The sequence below is a fragment of the Paramacrobiotus metropolitanus genome, unplaced genomic scaffold (assembly GCF_019649055.1).
Source record: "Paramacrobiotus metropolitanus isolate TYO unplaced genomic scaffold, Prichtersi_v1.0 Parri_scaffold0000003, whole genome shotgun sequence".
Lineage (NCBI taxonomy): Eukaryota > Metazoa > Tardigrada > Eutardigrada > Parachela > Macrobiotidae > Paramacrobiotus > Paramacrobiotus metropolitanus.
This window is the reverse complement of record NW_026570223.1, coordinates 1814567-1836366: the sequence shown is the minus strand read 5'-3', so window position 1 is coordinate 1836366 and position 21800 is coordinate 1814567. Positions and strand designations below refer to the sequence as shown.

Sequence of the window (21800 nt, the reverse complement as noted above, 5' to 3'; positions counted from 1 at the left end):
GAGCTCAAAAAATCGAGTGCGTATTTATGTAGCGCTTATGTAGTACTTATGTAGCCCCACACTCCTTAAGCTGACAATGATAAGATTTAAAATGTCACAGGTACACCAGTGGCGTTGTCAATTTATCATGATTGTACCGTACCTAACTATCGTATTTTTCGGAACTACAGACTAGTACAGACCACAGAGTATTAATTCCTGGCACTGCAGAAGAACTTGCGTGCGCGTACAAATATAAAAACATAGCTTTTCCCAGGAAAAATCGTCGATTCATGCTTGCTATATAAAATTTATGTAAACACCACATTTACTTCTAGGAATAATCTTCAAAACGGAATCGTTATCCACTCTTCACTTGGTTCACAACCAGCACATGTACAATATAATGCCTATTCACAACTGCGTGATCATTTCGCCAGAAGAAACCGGACGAAAATTTAACGCTTTGGAGTCTCGCGGCGGTACATTTTCTTTCCTTACATGGGAATTCAAATCAGCGTTTGCAGAATTGTGGCTGATATCCACCACAGTTACGCGGTGTTCCGGGTCGAGCGTCTCATCTTTAATGTGGGCCTGTGTGTTAAAGGTCACGTGGGAATCCCGCCGTTTGTGATTGGACGGGATTTGATGTAGCGGCCTCTTCACATGGTCCGGTTCATAATTTTCATTGACTATAGCGACGGAGTCGGCGGGTAGTCGTCGAACTTCCTTTAAAGAATTTTTGTCGTCGGTCACGAGGTTTTCGATGTTGCGCACTACATCCGGTCTTGGTGGCCTTTCCGGATCATGATCACCACTGTTAACTGTATCTTGCAATACAACGACATCTATAAACCCAAATCGACCACTTATTAATATTCCTTGATTAACTACTTTATAATTAATTACGATTTTACAAGTACAAACAAAGTTCAAATATAGATATAACAACAGGTACTAGAAGTATTTTATACGTTCGGATGATTCCACACTCATATTACGTATAACGTGATCCATTACTTAGAAAGGTCAATAATGTGTTACAGAGTTAAATGAATTAATTAAATCAGAATGCAGAATTATTTTTAAAAATTTTGAAGTCATGGTTCAACTGACCAGTGAGTACGGTTGTACCGTCTATGTGTAATATTACAACAATTAAAAGTGAACTCGCCTGGAGGAATGCTTGCTCGGCGTATGTCATTTTCACCGCGATCTTCCGACAGTGTAATGCGAATGTCTGATTTATGCGGCATTTCCCCATACGCCATATTCTCTTCCATCTCCATTTCAGCACCCGATACGGTGCTCGCCGTCGATTCCGACGATACACGCTGCTCCTCCAGGCGGCGCACATACTCCGCTAGCCCGATAACCGTCGTCTGCGGACTGACTTTCATAGTGTTGGTCCCACGACGGGAATTTGACGCGGATGCCGGCTGCGACAGCATGTCCACGTTGGTGCGATCGGATTCGGCGCTGTCCACACTGCCGCGCCGCGAATCCGGTCTCTCCACGATGAATCCCGCGGGTGGTGTCTGATCGGTTAATGAGAACGAGCGCAGCAGTGCGCCGAGTTTGGCCGGTGACTTGGTGGTGGGTGAGGTGGGGGCTGTGCTGTGGCCGTAATCGGGACGGGGCGCCGACATGGTCTTCTTCAACTGGAAATTTCCTGGAGCCAGGGTTTGCATCTGGATCGCGGATGCTTCGCCCGTTTCTAGTTTACGAGCGCTCTCCGTCAACACAACGGCTGTGACGTCATTGGGGCGCTTCTTCACCGTATTGGTCCCACGCCGCGAGGGGAGGACAGAGGCGGGCCGCGACGCCATGTCCACGTCGGAGATTGTCGATTCCAGGCTGTCGATACTGCCGCGACGTCCTTCATCATGCTTCTCAGCGCGTTTCAGTCCACTCAGTCGCTCCGACAACGTCATCGTCTTCATTGTCGTTTGGGATTTTATGGGTTTGGGAACCGGTGGTTTGGGTGGGAAAAATCTCTTTTTCTGCGTTTGCATCCAGCGTCCACATCGGTACTGTCCGAAGACGTCGGCGACTTGCGCGCGAAACTGCTGACTGACTGTCATGTAAATGAGGAAATTGGCCGCGTAGTTGATATACTGCGCCATCAATACGCATGGCTGGGCGACTAAGCGCGCGCCGAGTTTATAATCATAAGTCTGGAATTGATCGTCGGCAATGGCCAAGATGTTGTGGATCAGTGTCGGGAATTGCGTTATAAGATACAGGACGACACTGCCCAGGAGAAGGTAGACACTGTTGCGCTGCTTCTGAGCGGCGCGCTTCTTGTCACCAGACTTGGCGACAACGGTCAGTTTGTCGTTGCCCACGTGCACACCACGGGAGATGCGCACTACCACCACAGCGATAAAGGAGTTGATGATCAACAGGGCGAAAAACTGACCAATAAAAATCGAAACCTAAGATATAAGAAATAATTATAAATAAGAAGTATTCAAAAACTCAAGGCAAATTTGACTGTAGTGCTAAATCGAGAAAGCGAGCGATCACGCTTGAATATTAGCGTTAGTTAATGTCCTTCACGACCGGTCTGTAATTGCGGCGCATTCACTGTACGACAGTACGAGTACATGTACACTTTTTCCATAAAAATTTGTTTGAAGAATTTGTTTTTTATGTGAAATTATTTTTATTAAATTTGTGCCGTAAAATACAAATGTATGATCGCACACCTCCGATGTTTTCTGGACCCTGTTCCATTCCATGTAACTCGACGAGCGCTTATAGATCGGCACACTTGTCCGATCCCACTCCTTATTGGGATAATAAAAGGCATAGTAATCGTAAACAACGTAGATGGATGCCGTGGCGGACAGTATGAACAGAATCACGACAATCACTCTAGGATAAACATTGCCTTTCAGCTTTTGGAAGAGAAATGGATTGGTGACGGCCAGTAAACGCTCCAGGGAAAATATTATTAAAGTCCTAGAAAAAAACAATTATTTTTATTTTTTTTTGTAAAGGCAGTTTCCGCCAGTTTCCGAGTACACCGTCTAACTACAGTATAAGCGATATTTATGTACTTCTAGTAGAAGTACTAGTACTCTGTACACTATACTGGTTATCAACTGGTCAATTTGTTAGATTGGTGAAATGCGGTGTACCGATAGTACAATAAGCGTAATACTGTCGATATTGATTAATTTTACGTTGCAAACTTGCTTCTATCTCGGGATATGCCGGTAAATTTTGGCTGTGGATTCCCATTCTACTTTAATATTAGCACATGTAGCAGAGCTTGCTGCAGGCCATGATTATCATAATACTTGTATAGATATTCTGTGCCTATTGTAATAATGTTAATGAGGAAGAGTAGGCTGCGGTAAAACAATATCATAATAATATGGGGAAATAATATGTGAAATACTTATTGTGCACAATATTATATCCTTACCAATCCGATAAATGAACGAAGATGTCGTTCCACCAGTTTTCAAGTCCGAAAAATTGGAAAAAGTGAAACAAAAAATTTGCCACCCATGGGTACGGGAGATTTTTGACAATATTATAAATATAGGTGGGCATGTAGAGCCATCTGTAAACCAAACAATAACAAATCTTCTATAAAGTTATTCATAAGTACAGATACGCGCCACTCGAAAGCCAGTTAAAAACCTAAAATGTTTAAGCGTAAGTTATAATTTTGAATTCCAAAATATTCAGCTTGGAAGAATCTGTTGTTAGTCGCACGCTTAGCTTTTTATTGAATAAGCCGAAGATACTATAATCAAAGGCCGGACTGCTTCCACTGCTTCAGCAAAGGAAGCCATATAGCCAAACGTTCGATTATGTATCATCATCTTATATTAAACGAAACAAAAAAACCAACTTACGTCTAAAATATTTTAATAGCCATTTAAATTAAAAATATGCGCAAAAAGCTTAAGCTCAAACTTTCAGCGTCAAAAAATTAACTTTTGGGCGCTTTGTTGTCTTATTCGTTATGTACGCATCGACTTACAAGATAAATAAATTGGCCACAGCAACCGCCATCATATATGTGTTGGTGCTACCTTTGTGTTTGGTGTGAGCAAGTACAAATATCGTGAGAACATTTCCCACCGTACACAACGCCAACAGAAAGGGATAGCAAATATATATGACATAATACGCTTTCCGGACTTGCGCCACCGTGTAGGGATAGTAAACACTCAGTCCACCGTCATTTACGGGAGCTGCTGCCACGGACGCTGCAGTTGCATTAGCATCCAGAGAATTGTTGTCCGCCAGCAACGATGAAAGTGTACTGTTGAGCAGTTCCGCTGCCATATCGTACATCCCTTTATCCGAAGTTTATAACCTCACACGGTCAGACTATACGGCAAACAACATGCAGATGAAATGTATACGTATACCAATAGGTTTGTAAATATATATCAATTGTCCAGTCAAATGTTCGTGTTGCAGATATATATAATTAAACCATTAATTGCTACGTTACTTCGATTAGTTCTACGCCACTTGCAGCAACATGCAACAGCGGTGTGACGGAATAAACCGGGCTACACGTAGAAAGTTAAGGACACAACACAATAATTAAAAAGTTGCAGGCAGAATCGCAAAGGCTATATTTAGAGAGCCATTAATAGTCAGAATATGCACAATTTATTAAACGCCAGTGGATATACAATCGTCAATCACCGGCAGCGCGTGTATACGTACCAAGTAAACTCAGTAAAGTTGTAAACAAAGCCACGAAAACCGAAATAATGATAATCTAGTTCGATAGCCGCAAGGGTCAGCTGCGACAAAATGGCAAAATTTTGGGTGTGAATGTAGGATATCCACTCGTGTCGTACGAGAAAATCGTCTTGAAAAACATAATTTTCTTATTACCTGATGATTTTCAACGGTAGAACTTGCATCCATTGACTGCAAAAAAATAGCTTCAGGAGAAAAATGAGTATGACTATGCGCGTGCATTTCTTTGGCACGTATGTACGGTATACACTTACGATTAATGTTTTCCAGACGTACGTACCACCGGCATGATACATAAACCATATTGCCATAGAATTCTAAGTTTGATTTTTGTATTTTCATAACCGGACAGCAATTATTAATATGCATACGCATTAATACTGCATTGACAACTTGCCATTATGATACTCGTAAGTTGTACGTACAATAGGCCCGGAATTTCGTATACGTGAGCTTGTCGAATTACACACAGAAAAGAAAACACGCTAGTAAACCGTTTATCGATTTATGTTTTCTTTAATTATAGAACTGTGTCACTGTTATAAAAACATAAAGTGGCATCGTGTATACTGTAACTGATACTGATACGTCTTGTTTATCGTTAAACGTACTAAGTATGCAGTATCGTTGCACATAAGAAAAATTTGCAATTATGGTACTGAATATTAAGTATGTGTCATGAATTGCAATATGACTAATGGCGGTTGTTTCTTTTCATCCTTAACTATGTTGTATCGTGGACATTTGATTTTGTTGAGCCTCATTATTCACGGGCAATGGCGCAATAAAACCTGTTCAATTCGTAATTCCAATGCGGTATATTCGATAATGATTATTCGTAAAAAACTCATGACATATTTTCACAATTACCGCATAGACAAACAATAGCCGTCACGCTCAAGAAACCTCTAACGCCGGTTTTACTGGTCGACTAGGCTGTATGACAGTTTTATAACCAAAAATTTTCTTCGTATTCGCTATCATGGACCCGAACAATAAAATTAAGTAACAATGAATCCCTGCAAAACGGTGGTGAAAGCTGTGATTTACAACAGCGGGATATCTGTTTAGTTCCGGTTGCCAACAGAATAATGAAGACCTGCCGGTTTCTCTCCATAATTTCATGCATGGGAAATGCTACACTCTCCGCGGATTATATGGAAATGTCAGCGCAGCTTTTGTTGTTGCGGTGTGATGTATGATTACTAATTGACAGAACGGCGTAATGATCCTACATATTAATGCAAATTCTGTGAATTACGATTACATTAGAAAGTTTGCAACATGTACATCGATTGACGCAGAAATTAATATTTGACAGAGCGCAGCTGCCATGGCACACCTTTCGAAGAACACACTGATATTAAAAATGTACCTGAACAAGTTAGCGGCTCAACATTTAGAACAAACTTAGACAAAACTAAAAATTATTACGTACCATTACGAGCAGCAGTATATGGCATTTGTATTGCGGAAGCACCTATTCCGAAACCGTGTTGTCTATTCCGCTAAACTCCCGCAGCAGAAAGAGGCGAAAATCGGTCTTACGTAAATGCAGCTGCATGAAATACTACGTATAATATTTACAGGAACAATACGCCAGCGAGTGGACAGTGGTTAATTTGTGTACGAGCACACTTTTCGATCCACCTCCCAAGTATCGAAGAAGAAAACACTGTATGGATTATGCGAAATTTCAATACAGCATCACAAAGATCATAGTGCTTTTGTTTGTATGCAAGGAGTCCAGGACTGCCAGTGTTTGCTTTTGCGCCTTTGCACTTCCGATAAGGACAACCGAACTTTGGCATTCTGAAGAAATTTTTGCATCCGGACACGTTGGTAATAAAACTTTCAGTTAGTACAGGTACGGCAAGCGGCGGACTATTTAAAGCGAATGCAAAAATAGAGTACATAACACCAAAAGAAGCCGGCATATACGATATTATACTGACTTGTGAAACGCAAGTACTTCTAGATGCCTAGCGCACGTACGCGTACACGTACGTTTGTTAAGTTTAAAATATTCACAACAAAGACGAACAGGTGGGGTTTCTGTGTAAATGGAAAAATGTGCAAGGTCGTCGCGTTTGCGGTTGTCGTATGCACTGTCCGGCAACACATAGAGGCGCGGGGTACCGCTGCAAAAATTAATAGTAAAGGTGGTGCGAGAAGCATAACAATACCCTGTCGTCGATAACGCGTTTCAAATTCGAAAAGAGTTTCGCTACAATCACATGCGCGTAGTAAATTTTTATGAGCACTTAACATAATAATAGCCACAGTTACGGGGCATGGGTGGCTTGAGCAGAGACTGAAAAAGCCCTGGGCCGAGATCTTGTTTTCTTATTTTAGAAAAATACCGTACTTATACAGACATAGCAGACTTACCTAATAACCGAAAGACGCTGAAAAATCAAATCAGTTGTAATATCTTGCAGGGTGATTGGTTAAGGGTTTGCATGAAAACCCGATTGTGTAGTACTGAATATGTAGCTGAATTCGAAAAAAACTAAAATAAACCTCTTCCTGTTCTTTTGATAAAAAATGTAGTGATTCTGACACAGCGGTATCGTAATCAGAAAAAAACAAGCGGGACTGACTAGATTTTTTAATAAATTAATTCTAACAACACATTTCCTGACTGCAATGCGATTGACACGAGGTAAAGTACGGAAATCATACTCGTACGAAAACAAAACCAACAAAATTTAATACTGGAGTGCATGTCCGACGCTAATCAACCAGCGTCAGCGGAATATTTTCCATTCCAAATCGTTTCTTATGTTGGTCGTAAAGGTCACGCAACTGTTCCACGTACACCGCATGGAGGGCGTCGATTTTCTCCGGTGATGGGTTGGGATCTTGGGTTACGGGTATTGGCTTTCCAACTAGAAACAGATTAAGAGCAGGTCAGTGGAAATTCAGAAAATTTGCGGCAATTTGCCATCCCCTTTGTACAACCAATGCCTGACTTGCCTACAGCATGTAAAGGGATTTTGAGTGGCATTAGACCATAACGGCCAGAAAAAAGTTTTGGTATATGTCCAGTTTTGTTCTTGAACCAACGGCAAAACCAATCTGGCAGAGCATCGTGATGAACTTTGAATAGACAACTTTCTCCAAAAGTGAAGCATGGAACGAGGTGCGCCCTAAACCAAAGAAATAAATTCTGCAGGCTTATCCAAAACTGACTTCTTTGTATGAGTGAATATTGTTGCATTGTACCCGTGTTTAAGCGCCATCCGGACGAACCCTTTACGATTTCGGAGCACCAGATTTACCGATTCAGGATCTGCGCAACAAAGCTGTTTTTTTTTACAGTCTGGGTATTTTATTCAAAGTTAAAGTCGCACCCGTATGGAACGATTCTTTAGAGCCACCGACCACAAGGATCACCATATTCCCCTTCTTCTGTAAAATATAAGCGATATTCTCCGGACTGGCATCCGATGCACCACAATAGCGAAGCAACTCGCGGTAAATCGGCGTCCAGTGACAACCGCGCAAAGTCAGAAGATGTGGTTTAATGCCGAGGAATATCTGCGAAAATCCTGTAGCTTCCGTAGCGAAATTGAGAGCCGCTCCAATGCAAATACCGTGCGGGTGACATCCGAGAACGTACTTCTCATTGGGATCCAGGTCGCAAGTTTTTTCAAGTTGAGTAGGAAAATATCCGGCGATGCGTCGGAAGATTGTCCAATGACGAACCCAGGAACTGGCACGACCGCCTGTTTTCGCAGTGTCGTAACAGAAGTACCAACAAATATAGAGAAAAGTTATTTTATAGTACCATGCGGAAAAATACGATGTAACCAGGAAATACAGCACCGCGTACGGGATTACACGGAGAAGAGATCGTGCAGTAGGCGAAAATCTGGATACACTGGGAGATATATTTTGCTGCTCGTTGTCTCCAGCAACTTCTGTTTGTGGCGACATATTTGCTAAATTAAAGACTGTGTAGTTCAAGAAACCGCTTATGTTCCAGGGATTCGTTGACAGACAGTGATCAGGCACACTAAACGGCCGTGTCGTGACAAGTGAATAAGTACGATATACGCACTTTGCGGTTGAGATGTTCTGTTGAAACTTTTGTGAATGGGTCTTCGTGTAAAATGTAAACTGTGGACACGTTGTTTGATGACTTTGATCTGCTGCGCACGGCGGAGACTAGAAACGAGAATGCACGCGACTACCGTTGCAAGCAGTGTTGTGCGGCTTCCGGATGTTCTCCGAACAGCTGACGGTGGTGAATCTGTGAGCGTGTTATCTGACAGCCCCTCATGCCGTGATGTTCAACAGCCGGTGACAGTGCTTCCATACGCTTATCGATTTATTGCACGTGAACACGCTTCTTTCATGTTTGCGCATTTATGTCGTAATCGTGGTCAACAGGTAAATTATTAAATCTTTGTATGGAAGAGTGCTTCCGTACAATAATATTAAAATATGGTACGAGGTATATGGTCACAATTGTCTCTGCTTTAATATAGCATAAGAAAATAAAGATACGGTTGTTGTTTCCAGCATAATAATAATACTGCGGTTGCATGCATACGTATTGGTAATGTTACAGATCACGCTAACCACAAAACGGTACTACATAAACGTATTGCGCATAAATTTTTGTTATGATTCAATCAGCTTATGATTGAATCAGCCTTGGCCCTTAATTTAAACCTAAACCGAAGTTATTACAACAATAACCATCTCTCATCGCAACTATTTGCCAGGATTATTAGACATCGTCTTTTCTCCAGTTTTTGACAACTTTACTGAGCGATTTGCCATTGTAAGAGTGAACCGGATGTAAAACTTTGGAACGCGGGTGAATGTCGATATCAGTTTTAAACCGTTATCAAATTGTAAAAGTGTCAAAATATAGGTACATACAAACAATTGGTGGCCGGATATCCACAGAATATGTACAATGTACGTACTTGTGGTCTTGTACAATACATAATTATGAGCATAATTATTCTAGTGTAAAACACTCATGCATAATCTTAACCAGTCTACAAAAAAACAATTTATGTGCATTCATTTGTTTTTAGTGGCGCAGTGACGCACTACCGTGGTATCGTACAGTACGCCAGAATTAATGGTGATTTATTATTCTCGTCTCTGAAAACAAACGTCTCTACTAATTCTGGCTTGATCAGAATATTTCAATGCAAAACCATAAGGTTAATTTTAGATCATACAGAAAGCATTGAAGTAAGGAAATATTTTACTAAATTAATCAACCAGTGTCAACGGAATATTTTCCATCCCAAATCGTTCTTTATGTTTGTCGTAAAGGTCACGTAACTGTTCCACATACACCGCATGCAGAGCGTCGATTTTCTCCCGTGATGGATTGGAATCTTGAACTACGCTTATTGGTCTTCCAACTACAAGTAGGATACCAGTTTGCATGGGAATACATACATAAGACATTCACCTTTGTTCAAACAGTATACTGCCTTCACACGACTAATAATGCTGTAACTTGCCCACAGTGTTCAGAGGTGTTTTGAATGGTATGAACCCATAAAGGCCAGAGAAGACCTTCGGCGTGTGTCCCGATATCCGCTTAAACCAACGACTAAACCAACCTGGGAATACGTCATGATGCACTTTGTACACGAAGGTTTCTCCAAACGTAAAACATGGAACGAGATGCGCACTAAACCGCAAACGGCGAATTTATAGGAAACCAACTTTTTTGTTGGGAAAATGCGTGTTAAGCTTTTCTAGCGTTGCATACCCGTGTTTGATTGCCATCCTGACGAATCCTTTGCGCTTGTTAAGCACCAAATTCACAGCCTTGTGGTCTGTGCAGCAAAACGGGTCGTTGTTGCATTGTAATCAAAAGGTCAATTAAGAGCTGCTCAGAAAACACTTACCCATAAAAAAGGTCTCTTTTGTACCACCGACCACAATTATTACCATATTCCCTCTGTTTTGTAAAATATAGTCGATATTTTCGGGACTGGCATCCGATGTACCGAAATAGCGCAGCAACTCGCGGGCACCGGGCATCCGGTGATTGCCGCTGAGCGTGACCAGATGTGGTTTAATGTCGGGGAATATCTGCGAAAATCCTGTGGCTTCGGTTGCAAAATTAAGTGCCGCTCCAATGCAAATTCCATGCGGGTGACACCCAAGAACGTACTTCTCATTCGGGTCCAGGTCGCACGTTTTCTCCAGCAGAGCCGGAAAATATCCGGCGATGCGGCGGAAGATCGTCCACTGGCGAACCCAGGGACTGGCACGACCGCCTGTTTTTGCAGTATCGTAACAAAAATACCAACAAATGTAAAGAAAAATGGTTTTATGGTACCATGCGGGAAAGTAATATGTCACCGGAAAATACAGCGCTGCGCACGAAATTACACGGAGAAAAGATCGCGCTGTAAGCGACAACTTGGGTAGCGATACACCAGGAGACACATATCGATGCTTATCCTCTTCCGGAATTTCAGTTTGTGTCGACATGGTTTAATACTTCGGGAAGAATGACTTTAGGAGAACTATATTTTGATCTGACTTTTAACGATAAGAATACGCTGATGCACACTATTCAAGCGCGTGCGTTAACTGACGGCGGTGGCGTTTATAATTATATATAAACTCTTCAAGGCAGGTACAAAGCAAATGGAGATACCTAAACTTGTCTCACCGGAAACTTTTCATGAATTTTCTCAGGAGCAGATCATCATGCGAACCTCTACAATCTGTACAAATCTGTAGTTCTACATATGGCAGAGTCTGCTAGAGCAAAGCGCTCGCGACTACAGTGCGGACTGTGCACTGTCGTGCGGCTTCCGAATGTCTGCGGAACAGCTGACGATGAGATGAGTCGCGAGTGTGGTTAACTTGTAAACACTCATACGGTACAACCATGCATCCGCCAAATCCATTCATGTACAGTATGGGTGGTCAAAATCTTCTGTGTAATCGATGCATGTAGCGTAAAGGCCAGAACAAGTAAAAACAACCCGATGAATCAGCCAAAAAGCTGTCAACAAATGATAAGACGAGTATGTCTGCGTGCCAGGAAAGAAACTGACCACCAAAGTGAAAACAAAAGTTACTTTTAATGCAAAATGCGGCGCCACATGAAGTAGTCTGCATCATGTCCCGGCATAACGAAGACATCGCTGCGCCTGTCACGCTGCAGCTATTCTTTATTTGCGAGGCGTTCAAAAATTAATTACACGTGTATAAATTACAGTAGTGGCAATAACTGTTGTGATTTCTGTAATGGCACCACCATCTAAAAGGCAGAAATTTCTTAATCTATGCGACAAAAAGATTATCAGTTTAAAGATCGAAGAGTTAATCAATGATGAAACGGAGCAAGCCTTGTTAGAAAGCGATTCCGAAAGCACCAGCGATAGCGATTTTGATGCGCTTGAATCAGAAGACGACGGTGTTGAGTTCATGTTGAAATTTAAAGTGTGTCTCCAGAGCCGTCGTTATTTAAGCCGGCAACAAATGCAAAGTGAAAGTCAAACAGACTAAAATGCAAAATATGCTGGTAATTCCGTAATTAATCACGCAAGCGACATATCAGATCATTACATATGAAATTATACAACTCCATTGTATACAATGGTTGGCAAAATGTTGACAACAAAGAACTCTGCTGGCTGACATATACGTGTGTAAGTCTGGGTAAGTAATGGTTGCGCTTCGATATCGAAGCGCAACGCTTACATGGAAGAGTAAGCTGATAACCCATCCCAGAATTCTTGTTTACGAATGAGCACGTTTGCTTGTTTACGCGCCGTTGACTCACGCTTTTTACCCAACTGCCGCGCAAACTGCCGCGTAAAGAATACACAGAGATTTTGACCACCCATAGTAACAGTCAGTAACAGCGTTTCCGTAAGCTTATCGATTTGTTGAACGTAAACACGTGCTGTCTTTCTCTCGTGGTTTAGCTAAAAATATTTATCGTTAATGCACTTCGTACTGTATAAACTATAAGTATACAAAAGTACGTATTCACGATTACTGTGTCCGTGCATGCAGTTCTGATGTACTCAATATAGATAATGTATATCTGTACATAGATACAGTGTGATCCGTTTATATTACTCGTAAAAATGTGGTTTAATATTGTACGGAATACAGTGTAACTGTTTGTCCATCAATAACTCCAGTTTTTGTCGACAGCATACGATGCCGTAAGAAAACCATGTTGATTTCAGTGCAAGTGGTATATATATTAATTTTTGCTCTTTTCTGGGTCGGGGATGTGGGGCACACTCAAAAGCAAGCAAGATAAACAACTGATTGTGCTGTAAGTTTGTTTATGGCCGGTTTTTTATAAATGGATCGCCTGGTGATGCTAGGATTGTGGTATTGTACCCAACGATATTTTATTCAGCTATATAGAGGTAATCTGTACACACATTATTACGCCTGCGCAGATATCACTAACAATGCATAACTATAATTGTTTTCTAACCTAAGTTATTATTCAGGCGTTTTTCGTGCTCTCCACCAGTTCCCGGGTGATTTTATTAAAGTTTCAAGTCAAAATAATATGAAAATTGTCCATTCAGGTAATGCTCACCAAATTAAAAAACGACTACGGAATCAACGATATAGCCGACATATTGCACTGCACTGTCTCTTTCACATCGTCCGATGTCGAATTGGGATTGCACATGTTTTCGGTCTTCAGGTCAATATTGAAGGAATTAGCGGGCGCTGCAAGCGTTCAAATTGGTAGTCATATATTCTGTTACTCTGCACAAAAATAAGTTTTGTATGATTAATTACCGGCACAGGAATACCGAATAACCAGTTCTCGTTCTCCACATCCCGGCATATGCGACGGATCCCGGGCAATGAAACCACATACCGGTAGGTCGTCGCATTTGCGCGCGACAACGCTGGACTGCGAAAGGGCGGAACATCCCGCACCCTTGCCCGCATATTCCGCCGACAGAGTGGTGATGACCTGGTTGTCCTTGCAGTATAAGAGCAAGTGGGTGCGATCGGGTATGTGCAGTTCGAAGGTGTTGCGGTTGCCGGTGGAACGCGGCTCCGCCGTACCCAAGACGTAACCGAATTCCGTACGTATGTTCTCATTCATGCCGGATTTTGGCGATGAACTGGAAGAAGTGTTCGAGGACGAACTGGATGCCGATCCAGCGACATCAACGGCTTTGCCAGATCGCGAAACGGATGACTGGGACTGCGCTGGCTGATTGCCGACTGTTGAAAATAGAAAGTTATTTCCTGATAAAATGTGTTCATCACAGAAAGTTTTTACCTTAAAATGTAATGTTATACAGAATAAATTTGCAAAAAATGTATTGTCGCTTCCTTGCCAACTCTCGAAGGAAAACGAATAACAGTAACCCTAAATTTTTTTTACAGCACTTAATTCTTATGTTTGCTAAAAAGTTTTTAATGGTGCCTTTTATTTTACATAAAGATGAACAACGTGTTACTGTACCTGAAATGCCGATTTTCGACAATGTATCGGAAAACTGTTTGGATATTTGAAGAGGCTGTGGTTTGCCGTTAGACGAAGGTGACCCTGTAAGTTAATTTACACGCAGTACACACAAATGTGACATAATACGACTGGTAGCAATCTTCGCCACAACTTACCAACGCTAACGCATCCTCCGGATTTGGACTGATATCCAGATGGGCAGAAACATTCGTATCCGGTGTCGCGACTCAAACACATGCCCGGTGCGCACGGCTGTTTGGGCCCGACGCATGCGCTTTGTGCTGCAACGATATTAAATCCATTAAAGCGTGACCTCTGCCGGTTCCTAGTATGGGTGTTTACATGCCGCTCCTGCCGTAGTTACATGCCGCTCCTGCCGTAGTTACATGCCTGATTTTATTATTATTATTATATTATCTCACATTTGACCTTCGAAACCGCATACCTATAACGCCAGGATATTAATTGAATAAGACTTACAAACGGTTTTCCCTGAACCAATGCAACGGCCATTAGCAAGCAAATACCCTTGGGGGCACTTGCACGTGTAACTCCCCTTTGTGTTGACGCACTGCCCAGTTTTACAAGGATTGCTCATGCTGCATTCATCAATGTCTACACAACGTGCTGGCATGCCGGCTTTCTGCCATCCAGCAGGACAGCTGCACCCATTTGTTCCCTTGTGATCGGGAGAGCAAACGGGATCGCGCGATGCTCGTGCAACTATTCGGAAGAAAGGCAAAAATGCACCAACAACAACTTGTTGAATGCATAATACGAAATACTTGATAAGCGAAATACTTGATATGCATCCATCACGTTAAAGAAGATCATACAAATAAGCTCTAAGCTTCAAAGATCAGCGGCGTTAAAAAGATCAAGTACTGTACGATGAAAAATAATTACAGAAGCTAGCCGCGATCCCGTTTGCATGTTACTTGCGTTTGGCGATACAGTTCCATCTTATTAATTACTGTCAGTCATCACGATCACAATTTGCATGGCTCGCCCCGTCCCTTAGCCTTTAAACACCACAACCCTCACCGCGGTTTACCAGCAGCGTTTGCCTATACGCTCCATGTACAGATTTCTCAGAGTTACACTTACCAGCAGCTTTAAGGCTGTTAGGTGAAACTGAAAGGTCATTCCAGTCCACATCTGACCTTTCACTGGTGACACTTTGGGCGGTGTCCGTTTCAGCTTCCACAACCGTGCACTGCTTCGTGACATTATTAATCTGCAGTCTAAACCCTCTGGGCGGATAATCCGCAGTCGGCTTACAAAAGCGCACACAGTTAGCTTGATTCTCATCCCATCCGTTGCGTACATCGAACTTCCCATTGCACAGATTTGTCATTTGCAGACACTGTCCGTTGTTTTCGGTCGGAATAAATCCACCGCCCGTACAGTGTCCACGGCAGAAATCCTCCTGTTCCATGACCCCATCGGGATCATGCTGTGTACCGTCGCATAACCAGCGTTTACTGACGCACTGCATATTGCCCGGCAGGTTGAATAGTTCGCCACCTGTGTCATCATTGGCCTTTTCGCATAGCAGCTGGCACGTCGTTGTGTCCTCGTCCAGCTTGGTGACCGTGTCAACACGTCCATCGCATAGCTTCCGCCAATGAATGCACTGGTATTCATCACCGACGGGGATATAACCGCCATCCTTACAGTATTTAGCACAATAAGCCGGTTCGCCGAGCGGACCTTTGTGCTTACCATCGCACAACCAGTCTTTTCGTAAGCACATCATCCCGGCTTCTTCGGAATTAAAAAGTTGCCCTGGAACACAAAAGATAAACAGTTTGTATTAAGTACATCCATGAAAAACATAGAACACGAAATAGGAAATATACTCGTACATTGTGAAGTCAAAACGTAACGTAAATTTATAAAATGAAATCTATGAAGTCAAATCTGTGCAGGTAATTCTGTTGCAGTCGAAACTGTGTCCCAAACTGCTAAGCAGTAAACATTAACGCCAAATTAAGCGTCGCATCATCAGACAAGTCGAAACATTATTATTCATAACAGGGATGATACAGTCTTTGTGTGCTTATGTGCTGCAATCTGAAAAGCTTGATTTACCCTGGAAGCCGGTCGAATTCGATTGGCAGAGTTTCTGACAGACCCCCGGATCTTCATCTTCCCCAGAAACGGTATCCACTTGCCCGTCGCACAACAACGAATAGTGAATACACTGTGCTGAGGCCGGCATCGCCACATACCCACCCAAACGGCAGTATCGGCGGCACGTGTCTGGCTGCTGTAGGACATCCGCACTCAGCGCACTCTGTCCATCGCACAGCTGATTCTTATGCAGACACTGTTTACTAAACCCTTTATTAAACAGATTATTCCCATCCGGTCCCAGCTCAGGACTATCCAGGCGGCGACACATGCGCAGGCACACATCGGGATCCTCGTCCCACCCTTCCGGTGTGTCGCGGTTACCGTCACACAGTTTCTTCCAGTCTTTGAAATTCTTGACGTATCCCTGAGCAATATTTTTGGGAATGGGATCCCGCTGGTCATCTAGCGGATTGTCACTACAGCGGTATAAACGGTTGATGCGCTTAATGTCCAGCGAACTCATTTCCACGCGGTTGCCGATGATGACGTCTTTCTTGATTGGCATAATGGAGGGCGTATTCTTGTCAACGGCAAAAGCGTTCATTGGATAATGCATCACAGATAAATAGTCGTAGGGTACGCCCAGGTCGATGACCATTGGGTTGGAAAAGGTGTAAAACTGTGCTTGACTTGCTCTGTCTGGAAAAGGTCACATTTTCGAGTGGTGAATCTAACTTTTATTTTTCCTTTTGCATATTGTCTCAAAGCATATTGCTGGCAAATATGGTGTAAAATTTGACCATAGTAAATAATAAAATACATCCATGTATACCTGGCTGAATATTGGCGAAGTTGACAAAAACATACTGGTCTCGATCAGGACGGGATTGTTCATGGATAATGCCCAGTGCGTGCATGATTTCATGCTGGATGGCGCCGAGGTCATCCAAGCAGCCAGGATTAACGGACAAGATGTGCTCGCCTTTGGAGTAACCGACATCGGAAGCGCATCTGTTTGTAATGATACATAGCCAGAGGTAATTAAATTAACGCATAAAATGAGCTGCATTAACCGGTAAAATAACCGGTAGATGTGTGCATTAATCACTACTAACGCTGGCGAAAACATGATTACGTAAGACGCCACTGCACTTGCATATAAAAACGTGATATATTACAGTATATGTATAGTGAATACTTAGGCTTCACGATTTATAGGAACGTTAACCTTGCAGCCATTTTCTATCGGTGAAAATCAATCATTACCAGTAATTAAAATTGACCGGAAATTTGTATTACGTGTGCCTAACGCGTGCATGTTCTCGTAGTTCTTAGCAGTCAGCATTACGGACGCAAGACGCCACGTTACTGAGGATTGAAGAAACTATGTATGGCGCCACACAATGTTTTCCGAGAGCTCAAAGGACTTACGCTCTTCCAGGTGATATTTTCAGATAACTGTCCTCAAATGTCCACGGTGTAAAACGGATACAGGTCTTCATTTCCATGTCAGCCATGGCGTCCATAACCGTCATCATAACTTTTCGTGCTGTCAGTAAAGATATTCCAGATGCATTTGTTGAAATATTTACAAAGTTTCTTGATAATAAAATTAATATCGCATTCTTTTCCTGGCAATCATCTCTTATTAAAAATTGTTGGAAGCATGCATTTATTAGTATTATGAAAATGATTTATTATTAAAAACAGTGTACATCAGGGCATTTCATGTAGTTTTACGTGTGCTGTATGGGTACATGCCTCCTTCGATTCGCTGTCTCTTTATTTACGTGTTTATTGAGCTATCTTTATAATTAGTAATTTTATTTCTTGTACGCTATTATTATGGTCAGACTAATGGTAAGGACAGCCATTGTAATCGGATAATCACATTGTGAGTGCTCTTGCTGACAGGACTGCAGACAACAAAATTAATAATTATTTTTTAGTAAGACAATATTTAACATCGACACCCTTGTGCAATCAAACGGCACGCCCGGCGGCGATTTGTTGGAGATTATAAATTCAGAAGTAGAAAGGCGTGCTTTTTACCATATTAAACTACTATGCAACGCAGCGGCAAAATTCGCATGGTCCGCGGAGCGCAAGGTCGACAGTGTTTGTTACCATTTCACACTCAATCAAACGTCTTAACTAGACTATCAGTTAATAAATCAAAGAGGTCATTGTTAAAAGTTTTAATATTCCAAGGTTATGTAAAGGCTTAACCAGCTACCAGTAGGAGTGCGTCTGTTCGTTCGCTCGATAAGCTTAATAAGAGTTACTAGTAATTAAAACCGTGTATGTAGTTCCGCACAAACAGAACACTCTGTATCTCTTCGCCAGTACCGGACACGACTGTCGGAAAGGTTAGCTTAATAAAACACCACAGCTGGTATATATTTGTGACACATCTTAACCATGAATTTGCATAGTTTTGCAAAAACTACAGATACAGACTACTGTATTTTGCAAAAACTACTGTATTTTAATGCAGAGATGTGAAACTTACGAATCTTTTCGTAAAACGCATACGGAATAACCTTGTTAGGCCAACGTAGCGTCTCCTGATCGATTTCTTTAGGCTAAAAACAGAATTAACAATGGCTTTAGTTACCGTAGTAATTGCCTAGGTAATTGTTACATGCTAATTTTCAGCAGCGAAACAAAGCGGACAGTGAAAAAATGCACGTGCACATACGAATGGCATATGTAGCTGTGACAAAGCAGCAACTACAAATCTTACAACTTGTAATTTACATGTCTTGTCATGTTTCTTTTGTTACCGTCAAAATTTTTTGTGCGCCCACATCCACGTTTACTTTCATCCCAGTCATATCGCCTTCAAAAATTCCATTGGATTCATACACGTCTTTGGCAGCAGGAGGGTTAAGCTTCAAAAACTCTTGGATATCTGTACAAAAAGAAGTGATTATTGGTTTTACATATATGATCAGGTGGAAATCGGTGCAATCTGTTTAATTAAACCTGCATATTTACCACTTTTATTGTTGACAACTTGACATTTTACGATTTTTACCAGAAAATTTTGAATAAATTTAAATCTCAAATAAATAATCTCACGAAGAGAGTATTTGGGAATTGGGTATATGAATACAATACACATATACGCATGCAATTTTTTTCTGTTGCGTCGGAAGAGCACTAGTTGAAGTGAAATCAATCATATTGCCGGAAAATAGCGCGCAAGTGTCGAAAGCATTCAGTCATCATGTACAATCATAAAGTAACCACATAATGGCATTGTATCGAATGCTATGTAAACAAATCTTGCTGCTAATGGTAATGCTGGCTGCTGTGTTCGCATGCGTAATCGTTATCCGTAGAACTTGCGTATTATCGCTCTTTTAAAGTGTAGGCACCTCTAAATTTGAGTACAGTACTTTGCTTGCACTTTATAAGTATTCCTTATAAATATACATCTCAGAATTTTGAACATGGAAATTATGAATGGCAGTGGTATATAAAATAGCTGCTCCTACGTGAGAAAGAAAAATGTATGTATAAATTAACGCGTAGACTCGTAGTGCAGCCTACTCTGTAGTTGCTCACTTGCTACGCTAATACGTAAAACCTACCAAAGGATTTTATGTGCTGTATTTTTAAAGCTTTATAATTAATACGATTGTGACTTAACTTACGATTTTATAGTTATCGTACTCGTGTAATGGTATACCTTCTGGTGATGGCGGTTTTGGCTTCTTATCGCAAGATATCTTTGGTTTTGGTGTCCTTTTTGTTGTGGGAGCGACTGTGGTAATCGTCGTTGTGTCCACTGTTGGTCGTTTGGTATTTCGTCGATAAAACGTGAGATCACCAAAGTCATCTTTGGACCATTTCTCTTTCGGCGCCGGTGCTTTTGTTGTCGTCGGCTGGGCTTTCGGCTGATAGAATGTCCGATCGGACGGGTCAAAACCGGCAGATTCAACATACACAGCAATTCCACATAATAAAAATAACAGTACTAAAGTACAGAAAAACGCATCCCAGCTGCGTGTAATCCACCGGTTAAACATGTTAACTAATGTACAGATACGCTAAAAAGCGAAATTTCATCACTCGTATCAGTTTAAATTCAAAATGGGTAATATCATCCTCTGGAAAATCATTGGACATATTACAATATTGTAAAGAACATCCTGGACAGATTTTTCAACTCATTTTGAAAAAAACCTTAAGAAACCGCCGATTAACTGCGAATCCGTAATTAAAACTTCACTTTACTTTATTATACATGAGCACAATATTCCAGTTCGATATGCGCTCAGATAGCATTTCCGACCTCAACGCATGCACAGCTGCATTTTTGTACACTTCTTAAATTTTGTCTTGCCGCCGGGTTGTAATCCAAACGATCGCAATATATTAAAAAATTATGCTTTGTTTTGCGCGGGGCTGTTTGTGTGCGGTCCCTTGCAACGGTAGATGCACATATTACCATTTTATTTCACATAACCGACGCCCATTAACGGTCTTAAAGAGCTTTAACTTTCACCACTATGCAGCTCCTAAACACGTTCTTATTGTCAGGTTTATGGCCATGATTCCCACCTTGATGGACGGAAAAAATATTTAATGCTGTAAACGACATTTATGCCGGCTGGAGTCATTCAGGACAACGAATCTGGACAGTCGCATAAATAATAAGTTCAATATACATAGATACAGCCTGTTGTGGTTTTGATTATATCCGCCACAGTACTGAATGCCCGTAATGCGCTTTCTCACGAAATGTGAAACGGCCTTTTGAATTTCAGCATTACAGTGAAATAATTAACACATATCATATTAATATTTCGGCTTTTATGGCCGCAGTTTGTTTTGATGTGGGCTGTGTGAATAATTGGAGATGTTAGTAGAAACGACTGGATTACCAAAAGAAAACTATGTTCATTCATTCGTCTCGCACTCCTAGGGTAGAGTAACGGCAATTCTTCGAATTAAGGAAGCTATTTTTCGATGTAATCATGTTTATTTATCTGTAAATGTATAGCAAAACACATATGTATTACGCGTTAAAACGGCGCTCTTCTTTTATAATCACTATGTTTTCAGCAATTTTTGTGTGTTATAAGTACGATAATTTTTCCACATGTCGCAACGGAATTTTACATCTCTAACTTTGCTCTCCTAGAACCAAAAATTACAGACTGCTTGTTGTTTTTGTTTGCTTCCGTAAATAGAATTCAATAATTACAGTAATTACATAAAACATTACATAAAACATTTGTTTTTGTTTGCTTCCAGTATTACATAAAACGAATCTTCGGTAATAACCGAAACATTAAAGATAACTCCGGGGAAACGTTTGTCCAAGAGCACCAAAAATTACCGGAAACGCGCTTGCAGAATAGTAAAGTTCAATAGACATGCAGCTGTGTTCACTAGCTGCGCCCAGTTTTTGACCGACCACGTGTAAAAACCGGAGACCCTATGGGTAAATCTCGATGACCGCAGTAACGAGGTCTGCAAGGTTTCAGAATTACGAATTACGCTTTTGATCACAATTTAG

At 41.5% G+C, this 21800-nt stretch overlaps 4 protein-coding genes and 1 long non-coding RNA gene across 11 annotated transcripts; 1 reads left to right on the top strand and 4 right to left on the bottom strand.

Moving 5' to 3' along the window:
* Positions 1-175: 175 nt before the first annotated feature.
* Positions 176-5310, bottom strand: LOC129594108 (uncharacterized). Of its 3 annotated transcripts, none has more exons than XM_055490690.1 (7): positions 4977-5310; positions 4858-4893; positions 3983-4335; positions 3416-3556; positions 2691-2946; positions 1154-2417; positions 176-827 (listed from the first exon to the last, which is right to left on the bottom strand). In XM_055490690.1, the coding sequence occupies exons 3-7, from the start codon at positions 4297-4299 to the stop codon at positions 394-396; spliced, it is 2412 nt and encodes an 803-aa protein (XP_055346665.1). In that variant the 5' UTR covers positions 4300-4335; positions 4858-4893; positions 4977-5310; the 3' UTR covers positions 176-393. The 3 variants fall into 3 exon arrangements, with proteins under 3 accessions (XP_055346665.1, XP_055346673.1, XP_055346657.1); XM_055490698.1 differs by having other exon boundaries at positions 5148-5310; XM_055490682.1 differs by lacking the exons at positions 4858-4893; positions 4977-5310 and adding an exon at positions 4684-4851.
* A 1849-nt stretch (positions 5311-7159) lies between these two features.
* LOC129596391 (2-acylglycerol O-acyltransferase 3-like) lies at positions 7160-8946 on the bottom strand. Its single transcript, XM_055493665.1, has 4 exons — positions 8079-8946; positions 7951-8017; positions 7702-7874; positions 7160-7613 (listed from the first exon to the last, which is right to left on the bottom strand). The coding sequence occupies exons 1-4, from the start codon at positions 8662-8664 to the stop codon at positions 7459-7461; spliced, it is 981 nt and encodes a 326-aa protein (XP_055349640.1). The 5' UTR covers positions 8665-8946; the 3' UTR covers positions 7160-7458.
* Positions 8947-9805: 859 nt separating this feature from the next.
* LOC129595329 (acyl-CoA wax alcohol acyltransferase 1-like) lies at positions 9806-12350 on the bottom strand. Of its 4 annotated transcripts, XM_055492330.1 has the most exons (5): positions 11390-12344; positions 10614-10988; positions 10475-10541; positions 10221-10393; positions 9806-10118 (listed from the first exon to the last, which is right to left on the bottom strand). In XM_055492330.1, the coding sequence occupies exons 2-5, from the start codon at positions 10747-10749 to the stop codon at positions 9964-9966; spliced, it is 531 nt and encodes a 176-aa protein (XP_055348305.1). In that variant the 5' UTR covers positions 10750-10988; positions 11390-12344; the 3' UTR covers positions 9806-9963. The 4 variants fall into 4 exon arrangements, with proteins under 4 accessions (XP_055348305.1, XP_055348288.1, XP_055348298.1 ...); XM_055492313.1 differs by having other exon boundaries at positions 9806-10124; positions 10227-10393; positions 10614-12350; XM_055492323.1 differs by having other exon boundaries at positions 10323-10393; positions 10614-12349.
* A 535-nt stretch (positions 12351-12885) lies between these two features.
* LOC129592894 (uncharacterized) lies at positions 12886-14190 on the top strand. Its single transcript, XR_008691020.1, has 4 exons — positions 12886-13018; positions 13284-13449; positions 13512-13587; positions 13701-14190. It is a non-coding gene; the product is annotated as an uncharacterized LOC129592894 (long non-coding RNA).
* Positions 13110-20581, bottom strand: LOC129592880 (low-density lipoprotein receptor-related protein 1B-like). Of its 2 annotated transcripts, XM_055489022.1 has the most exons (12): positions 19965-20581; positions 19054-19181; positions 18780-18852; positions 17699-17816; positions 17100-17278; positions 16283-16966; positions 15296-15976; positions 14669-14911; positions 14344-14469; positions 14186-14269; positions 13504-13941; positions 13110-13431 (listed from the first exon to the last, which is right to left on the bottom strand). In XM_055489022.1, the coding sequence occupies exons 1-12, from the start codon at positions 20302-20304 to the stop codon at positions 13310-13312; spliced, it is 3216 nt and encodes a 1071-aa protein (XP_055344997.1). In that variant the 5' UTR covers positions 20305-20581; the 3' UTR covers positions 13110-13309. The 2 variants fall into 2 exon arrangements, with proteins under 2 accessions (XP_055344997.1, XP_055345006.1); XM_055489031.1 differs by lacking the exon at positions 14669-14911 and having other exon boundaries at positions 13112-13431.
* Between the last annotated feature and the right edge of the window lie 1219 nt (positions 20582-21800).

Bases quoted from the DNA above. Each gene is read 5' to 3' on its own strand.
- LOC129594108 (XM_055490690.1), bottom strand. From the start codon at position 4,299: ATGTACGATATGGCAGCGGAACTGCTCAACAGTACACTTTCATCGTTG. The intron at 2,418-2,690 runs GTGTGCGATCAT...CTTATATCTTAG, and splicing joins GGGTCCAGAAAACATCGGAG to GTTTCGATTTTTATTGGTCA. The intron at 828-1,153 runs GCGAGTTCACTT...TTGGGTTTATAG, and splicing joins CCGAGCAAGCATTCCTCCAG to ATGTCGTTGTATTGCAAGAT.
- LOC129596391 (XM_055493665.1), bottom strand. From the start codon at position 8,664: ATGTCGCCACAAACAGAAGTTGCTGGAGACAACGAGCAGCAAAATATA. The intron at 7,875-7,950 runs GTACAATGCAAC...TCTTTGGTTTAG, and splicing joins CGGATGGCGCTTAAACACGG to GGCGCACCTCGTTCCATGCT. The intron at 7,614-7,701 runs GCAAGTCAGGCA...ATCTGTTTCTAG, and splicing joins AATCCCTTTACATGCTGTAG to TTGGAAAGCCAATACCCGTA.
- LOC129595329 (XM_055492313.1), bottom strand. From the start codon at position 11,205: ATGTCGACACAAACTGAAATTCCGGAAGAGGATAAGCATCGATATGTG. The intron at 10,542-10,613 runs GTAAGTGTTTTC...TTTGCTGCACAG, and splicing joins AAAAGAGACCTTTTTTATGG to ACCACAAGGCTGTGAATTTG. The intron at 10,125-10,226 runs CTGTGGGCAAGT...CTGGTATCCTAC, and splicing joins ATTCAAAACACCTCTGAACA to TTGTAGTTGGAAGACCAATA.
- LOC129592880 (XM_055489022.1), bottom strand. From the start codon at position 20,304: ATGTTTAACCGGTGGATTACACGCAGCTGGGATGCGTTTTTCTGTACT. The intron at 18,853-19,053 runs GTAACAAAAGAA...TTCTGTTTTTAG, and splicing joins GCGCACAAAAAATTTTGACG to CCTAAAGAAATCGATCAGGA. The intron at 14,270-14,343 runs GTAAGTTGTGGC...ATTAACTTACAG, and splicing joins CGGAGGATGCGTTAGCGTTG to GGTCACCTTCGTCTAACGGC.